This window comes from Apis dorsata, unplaced genomic scaffold (assembly GCF_000469605.1).
Source record: "Apis dorsata unplaced genomic scaffold, Apis dorsata 1.3 scaffold_524, whole genome shotgun sequence".
Taxonomy (NCBI): Eukaryota; Metazoa; Arthropoda; class Insecta; order Hymenoptera; family Apidae; genus Apis; species Apis dorsata.
Window position 1 is genome coordinate 320,227 of NW_006263747.1, and position 8,504 is coordinate 328,730.

The 8,504-nt window shown below is 25.1% G+C and overlaps 1 protein-coding gene and 1 long non-coding RNA gene across 2 annotated transcripts; one reads left to right on the forward strand and one right to left on the reverse strand.

Moving 5' to 3' along the window:
• Positions 1-751: 751 nt before the first annotated feature.
• On the reverse strand, positions 752-5,497 carry LOC102677763 (uncharacterized protein DDB_G0271850-like). Its single transcript, XM_031512861.1, has 8 exons — positions 5,056-5,497; positions 3,584-4,754; positions 3,221-3,510; positions 2,594-2,650; positions 2,158-2,518; positions 1,664-2,007; positions 1,197-1,584; positions 752-1,064 (listed from the first exon to the last, which is right to left on the reverse strand). The coding sequence occupies exons 2-8, from the start codon at positions 4,726-4,728 to the stop codon at positions 845-847; spliced, it is 2,805 nt and encodes a 934-aa protein (XP_031368721.1). The 5' UTR covers positions 4,729-4,754; positions 5,056-5,497; the 3' UTR covers positions 752-844.
• Positions 5,498-6,829: 1,332 nt separating this feature from the next.
• LOC102677123 lies at positions 6,830-8,498 on the forward strand. The gene is made up of 3 exons (XR_422487.2): positions 6,830-7,596; positions 7,759-7,906; positions 8,221-8,498. It is a non-coding gene; the product is annotated as an uncharacterized LOC102677123 (long non-coding RNA).
• Positions 8,499-8,504: the final 6 nt, after the last annotated feature.

The window sequence follows — 8,504 nt, forward strand, 5'->3', positions numbered from 1 at the left end:
ATAATATATTTAATATATTATAATTATTCGAAAAAATAATTGTTTTTTTAAAGAAAAAAATATTCTTTTTTTTAATATCATGGCTATATTAATAATTTTTACGTTGTACTAAAATTATATACTATATTATATTCAAATTTTTTATTTAAATAATTTAATTATTAAAAAAATAAAATAAAGTATTATTATATAATAATTATATGCTAATAATTACTAATTATTATAATAATTTTTTATTATTCTAATATTTTTTATGTATAAACACAGTTATTAAAAAAACATAAAATTATATTTTTAATATTATTATTATATTAATTATTATATTATTTATTTTTATTATTATTAGTATTATTATTATTATTATATAAATAATCAATAAATAATTATCTTATTTAAATTTCATATAAACTTAATATAGATATTATATAAAAAAATTTTATTTATTTCATTATTTGATTATTTGGTTTTTTTTTATAATTTCTTAAATACAAAATCAGTAAATATTATATATAGTTTTAAATAAATTTATTGATATAATATAAAAAATAATATATGTATAAATGTAATAATAAAAGATATAGAATTAATATTACAAAAATTTGTTTATTATAAGATACATATTTATATAATTTAATCAATCCTTTCAGTTATGTATCCTTTCAGTTATGTATCCTTTCAGTTATGTATATGTTATGTATATTAGAACAAACATTTTTCATTTTTTAATTTTTTCATTTATTAACAAAAAAAAATAAATAATTTTTCATTTATTAACAAAAAATTTTAATGTACAATTTTAGTATAATTTGAACTTAAAAAATCAAATCTTGCATTATTTGATATATTATGTTGGACATGACTTAGATCCTGAAGTTTGAAGTTCCATATTTTCATTAAAAAGATTTTCTTGGACTATTATTCTGCCTGGAATATAATCTGGTCTAGATGGTCCCAAAGATCCACATGGTTCTTCTTCACTCTCATCAATTTTTATATTGCTTATTCCTTGATTATAACTTGTAGATTTTGGATAATTTGCATTTACTGGTGCATAGCCTAAATCTCTGTAAATAATTAGTAATATAAAATTAATAATAATTAAATTACATATTCTTTAATATGCGCAAATGTGTATATAAATACTAATAAAAATATTAACAATTTTAAGTAATTATTTTGTCATTACTCTTTCTTACTTGTAAGTAATAAGACTTTCTGACATTTGATTAGAAGTTTCTTCTTGTGTTATACTTTCACGTTCAATTGCTTCAAGTTCTGCTAATTTAGCCTCTTCTTGTTCATCATAGGAACCAATAACAACAGTTTTTGGAGGTGCTAATTTTAATTCTACAACAGGTTTGTTAACTGTTACTAATTTTTCTTCTGCAATATCAAGAATTTGATTTTCATTTTTTACATCAGTTGGTAGTGTTCTATGACCAAAAGATAATTTATCTTCTGGAACAAATTGTTTTCCTTGTCTATAAATTACATTTGGCGCACGAAGATTTTTGTATGCAAGAGTAAGAGAAACTGCATCTGCTGGCATTGCTGCTGGATATGAATTATGATCTTGAATTTCATCTGAAAAATATATAATAATTTTTTTTGAATTTTTATATTTTATTAAAAATTACAATAATATATTTAATAATTATTAAACCTGTAATATAATCAAAACAATCTGAAGAAGTGCTGCTCATTTTTGAATATTGTTTTTGTCCATTTCCATTATTTAAATTAAAAATAGGTAAATTATTATACATTGCAGAATTTGTTTCAAAGTTCATATTTCCATATGAATTAGATGTACTAAATAATTTGGGATCACTAGATATAATTTCAGTTTTTCCAATAGCTGTGTTTATACATGTTTCATAAGGAATTGAAGGAGGACAACATACAAGTTTGCCAGGATAAGCTGGTGTAACCTTAGTTTTTTCTATTAATTTTCCACTATTAGGTTCTATTGGAAGAGGATAACATAAATCTCCAATTGGTGAAAATCTAAAGATAAAAATTTAATATAAGTTTAATATATTTAATAAGTTTAATATAAGTTTTTATATGATTCTTGATTTTAAATATAGTTTAAATTTTATCAGTTTTATAAATATTTATAACTTTATAAATTTATTAATAAAAAAAAACATATACCTAGGTGCAACATTGCCATTGAAATTATTAGAATCTTCCAATGTTTCTAAATTTTGTTTAGATTCATTAGAATTGTCAGAATTAGTTGAACCAGAACAACTATATGCAGTTGCACTACTTTCACTTTGTGTTTTTAAATTATTGTTATTGTATGTATTTTCATTACATCCACAAGTATTGCTCTTTGAATCACTGCTACTTTGAGGAATAGAGTTGCTATTACTTTGTGAATTAGAGCAATCAGTTTGACTAATTTTTGCATTTGCAGCATTCTTGATTTCTTGTGGTGATACATAATGTGTAGGTTTTGGTAATTTTGTAGCTTTCACGACAACCTCGTTAGAAGTGCAAGGATTTGAACCTATAAGCAATATAATTGAGTTATTAATCTTTAAAAATTGTTCTATTACAATTAAATTTTAATTATATTATATACCTTGTCCCAAACTACCGCACGTACATTCCTTATTTTGTACTTGAACTATTAAATATGCTATTGTTAAGATAAAAAGTGTATTCAATATTGAAGACTTCATATTGATGAGTATCTTCTGAACATTCTGACTCATTCTTTTTTTTTAAACCCTTTATATATACAAAAAAATCTGAATTCAAAGATAAATTATGCAATTTAATAGCATACTGCGTTTCCTGTTATTTTTTAAAATACTATAAAAACTTCCCGTATTTTTAAAAAATGGACATTTAAATAACTTTTGAATAGTAAATATATTTGATTAAATTTTGATGGTAATGTAAACGAATATATATATGTATTGGATATAATTTAAATTACGATACAATATGTTTAATGAATTGAACGTTGTACGTGATAATTTGATGAATCGGTATTTCCGTGTAACTTCCATGTTATTGTTTATATATATGTCGCGGGACAAAATATTTTAATTTTCGGTTTGGTATCAATGAAGACATTATTTTTTAATATGCATTTTATTATAAAATATGAATTTAATGAAGATGTATTTATTTACATTTGTTATTCTATTATATAATAATATATTTACAGTTATATACAATACATTATATGTTTTTACATCTTACTTATTAAAAAAGTCTGCTGCTCTTTGCCTTTGAAGAGGCAAATTAAGCAAATTATCAGTAAGAACAGAATCTTGACACCGTGTATTGCTGTTTTCAAGATGATTTTCAGATTTTAAAACTGTATTTATTCGTGGAGTGCTGGGTGTTCTAATACCTATTGATGGTGTCTTTAAAGATGATATTCTTCGTGGAGTTGGTGTACTTGCTATACGAAGTTTTTGAGTAGCTAATCTTCTAGCAGCTGGAGACATAGTACTCAAACGATCCATGGTTGATCTAGGTGATGGACTAGATAAAAGAAGATAAAAATCAGTATAAATTTTTTAAACAATTAAATAACACAAATAATAAGGATATTTACGTTGCTAATGATTTTCTTGCTGCTTCTAAAGCTTTATTTTTTCTATCTCTATGTCTTTCACCAGCTTTTTCTGCTAGTTGTAATGCAAGTTGCTCTCTTTTTGGAGGTTCTGCCATTCTAAATGATGGTCCTTGACTTGTTCTCAATAATGGTGTATCCCCTCCATCTAATCTAAATGGTGTACCTTCTATTTGACCCCATGTCATTAAAGGACTCTCACATTCTCCAGGTCTTGGACTTGGAGTTGCTACAAAGCTAAATCCGTTTATTCTAGGTGTTGGATTTCTTACAATTTCTTTGCCATCAACTCCTATCTTCCCATCATTAGCTTTTGATTGATTTTTTGCTAATTCATTAATAGTTTCTTTATTTTGCTGTTCATTAAAAGGATTAATTCGAAGTCTCGTATTTTCATGTACTACTATTTGTTTTTTTTTAGCTAAATCTATTCTTTCATCAGGAGTTAATTCTACTCCATCAGGAACATACATAATATAATTTTTATTTTTATAATTCCAACTATCTAATTGATTCTTGTTATCATTTTCAAGAGCTAAAGTATTTGAATTTTTATCATTTTTCGATACTTTAGAATTCTCTTCAGCTTTATAAAGCCAAGCAAATTTAAGCTTTAGTCTTTTTTCTGCTTCGATCATCATCTCCTCAAAACTTGCATTATCTTCACTTGTATGAGTACTCAAATATGCATCCAATCCAGATGTAAGCTCTGTTTTGTCTTTATCTTTTATAATTTTATCAACAGGTGTATCTTTTGATTCTTTTGAAGACTTAAATTGTTCATCTTCAGATTCAATTTTATTCATAGGTGTTTCAAATGTAGCTGGACTAGCAGGTCTTTCAGTTGTTGGACGTCCTGAACTATATTTTTCATAAAGTTCTCTCATTCTTTTCACATCATTTTGTTCTAATGCATCTAAATATTGATTTTGTGCTTGAAGTTTATCTAAATGTGGAAAAAAATCTCTTTGAATAATTTCTCCCATCCTTTTTATATATGTATCTTCATCTAGGATTTTTGGTTGTACTTTTTTATGTTTTTTTGCAACACCTAATGGTTTTTTAAATACAGCTAAGTCTTTCATATTTTTAGCTACTTCCAAAGCTTGAGATCCTGGAGTATCCATTCTTAAACTTAAAATAGTAATATATGCTTAAAAAAAAAAATAAAAAATATTAGTAATTAGAAGTAGTTAAAATATAATAAAAATAATTTATTATATAGATTAAACAATTGACACATACATTTGTAAAAAAAATTAAGGTTATGTATTGAAACGTCTCTTAAACGTTTTTACTTTTAGATTTGAATTTAATTATATTCATAGTTTATATTCATTTTTAGACTTAAATAAATTATTGCTAATAGTTTCAATCTTTTTACAATTGTTCATACACTTACAAATGAACATGTAACACATATATATAGAACTTCAAACAAAAACACTACTTGCAAAACAATTAGCACAGATGAAGTATAGAAAAATACCTAACATTTAAAGCATTTTGTATCATGCGTTAAGATATTTTGTCATTTTTAAAATTACGATTCGATTCGGATTTAAATCATAATTAGTAACGATTAAAATTGAAATTAAATTGCAATTTAAAATTATGAATAAAAAATAGCGAAAATATTACAAAACTATTATAGAATTTAAATGCCATCACTGTTGCCAAGCGATGGTTGCTTCAAAACACTCATATCATATATCAGAGTATATGTTTTTTATAAAGTTATTATTCTAAAAATATATTGTAAAGCCAAAAATGTAATATTTATATTCTTTATATTAAAATTTAAGACACGTAATGAGTTTTGAAAACGATGAAAATGTATTCAATTGATATACCATATTTTCTTTGAAGTCACGTGTAAAGTATAGACAAAGAGGTAAATTCATATATAAAAAGGATAGAAATTAGGATAGGATTAGCGCCATCTCCAGAGTTTCGAATGAAATATACAAATACAAGGAAAAGAGATACATAGAAAATAGTGAGAAGAAGATAAAGATATAGTAAGAATTGATTTAGTGCTATCTTTTGAATTCCAAAAATTTTTTTCAAAAATATTGAATGCCTTAATTTTTGCTCTATTTATCTTATCTTTGAAAAAATATTTTTTCAGTATTCAAAAGATGATGCTAAAGGCTAATACTTATTATATCTTTATTCTTTTTTCACTATTTTCTATCTTTTTTTTGTATTTTATTTGTGGTACTTTAAAGATAATGCTAATTTTTATTACATCTCTATCTTTCTCACATATTTTGCTTTCTTTATTTATACTTACCAAAGATATTTCTTCAAAAATATTTAATATTATCCTTCAATTTTTACTCTACTTTATTCTTTGAAAAAATATCTTTAATACTCAAAAGATGGCAATAAAGATCAATTCTTATTATATCTCTATCTTTTTTTTACTATTTTCTATTTTTTCTTTGTGTGTTTCATTTGCAGCATTCTAGAGATGGCGTTAATTTCACAATTTTTACTTTATTTCTATCCTTCTTACACAATTTGTTCTCCTTGTTTCTATTTATTTTACAAAATTTATGGAAATATTTACGAAAAGATATCAAAAAAATTATTTATTTATTATTATTTATATAATATATTATTATTTTTTATGAATTGAATATAATTCTTGCATTCGTTATTATAAGTCGTAAAGGATGTATTTAAACATTAATTTTTGTATAATTAGTATTTTATAACATAAAACATAAAATTAAATATTACGTTCATTTTATATCTTATCTTTGTAATTGTATCTAACCAACGAATGGTAATACATGCTACATTTATTATCTGTGTCATGTGGCGCCATTACATATCTGTTTATAGTTAGTATTTAATAAACTAATTGATTTACTTATTATCGTCTTATTATATTGTTATATTATCGTTATTATATTGTTATATTATTTTATAATATTAGTGAATAATTTTTAATATATTTTAAATGCAACAATTAATATTAAGAAAAATTATTTGTGATATTTTTTTATTTGAATTAAAAATTATAGAAACGCACTTACAAAAAAAGAAATATGAACAGAAACAATAAATTATTAAAAAATAATTTTTCATTATTCTATTAATAAAATAAGATGTATTAAACGCATATATATACATTTTTTATAATATATCTCATAAATTATTTATGATTTTTTTTAAAAAATATAATTTTAGATTTCAAATTTAACAATAATTTTTACAAATGTTACAAAAATTACATAGCATAATGTTTAAAACATTAAATAGTAATAAGGTTTTCTTTGCACAGTTATCAATAAAAAATCAAAGAAAATATCAAGGCCGTTCGATGTGATCACATTACGCTACACAATAGAAATTAAGAAAAATAAAAATTCGATGGGGTGATTGACATACCGTGCAAGCACGGCCCTGGTTTTGGCCACTCAGTAAGTAGTTGAAGTGATATTTTGGTCGAGCTGGGACAGTGGGATGGGATATGATTGCCTTCTCGTATTGCCGTGGCTTGAGACATGGACTCTCGGAAGAAAAGAGGAAGAGAGACCGAGCAAAATGATCCGAGAGGCTCCGAGGTGTTGGAAAGGCACGATGAAAGACATATGAGGATTCCAGCGGCGAGATAGGATATGCCTGCCGACTCTCTCTCTATGTTACAGCGAAAATCTTTTGAGATTCACTTTATACGTATTACTTTTCTTTTGTCTGCTTTTTTTCGTAAAATTGGCAAGTATTGGACTGTGGCGAAAGAATTCTGTAAAAACATTGATTCATTCACTCGTTTGATTGTGATTTTATGTCAATTTTTTTTTTTTTTTTATAAAAAATGCTACAACTAAAAATATATCAATAGTGAATAAAATAAATTAATGTCAACAAAATTTAACATAAAGTTCAAGTGAAGGATTGAAATTCTTGAAACTTTATAGAGCACGTGGTTCTTCGTGTCAACTTCGGGTGTAAGAAAGACGTCCTTCTATTTACGACATAAGGTAAACTTCTTTTAAGTCTTATGGTTCACGGTCAGTGTCTGTCTTCGGATACTTCGCTTGCTTGGACAGTTTTCATGGCGCTAACAGACATGTCCGTCTTTCTTCCTGTTTTCTTCCTACCATATATATTTCAATAAAATTAATTCTCATTATGCATTCCAGGAAATAATATATATGCGAGGAAAATAGAAAAAATAGGAACGTTTGCCATTTTGGCTCAAACATAAATTTATGATCAAACCCAATTTTAAATCATATTTGTTCCAAGTTACTTGTCGTCGTGCAATTAAGGAGGATGAGTCGACAACCGGTAATCTATAGTGATTTTATTATTGCTAATAAGTCTGTAGCATAATTATGCTCGTTACTTTTCAACATAATATATTATATCCAATGTTTAATTTCTGTTTAATAATAAATCAGTATAATAATAAATTCCATTTTTTTTTTTTTAAATTTAACGAAATTTATTTTCTCTAAAATAAGATATTTAATTTGGATTAAACAATAGCCATTATTTTAATGTAATTATTATTATACAATGTAAATATTAATTATTTACATTATTTACATATATTATTGATTAAAATAAGAAAATATAAACTATTAATCTATGTTTCCCAGATTTAAATTCAATACTTAAATAAAAGTCGAGTTACTTATGGCGCAAAAGAAGAGTGGTGATGACGAAGAAATTTAAGAAGTAGACAGAGACGAAGGTTGCAGACGTAAAGCATAAACAGTCGAGGTGCGATTTGACGCACGCTCGGGCCATCCAAGGCACATCTCGCTCGCTGAACGTACGCTTTAAGAATCCCGAAGAAGCGACCAGCCCGATGGCTGGAATCTGTAAATCTGTCATTGCAGCCATATTCGTGTGGCTGGTACCGCAGGATATGAACTTCTGC

Coding starts and splice junctions, on each gene's coding strand:
- LOC102677763 (XM_031512861.1), bottom strand. CDS start 4,728: ATGGATACTCCAGGATCTCAAGCTTTGGAAGTAGCTAAAAATATGAAA. Junction 3,511..3,583: donor GCAAGAAAATCATTAGCAAC/GTAAATATCCTT, acceptor TCTTTTATCTAG/TCCATCACCTAGATCAACCA. Junction 2,008..2,157: donor AATGGCAATGTTGCACCTAG/GTATATGTTTTT, acceptor TTTTATCTTTAG/ATTTTCACCAATTGGAGATT.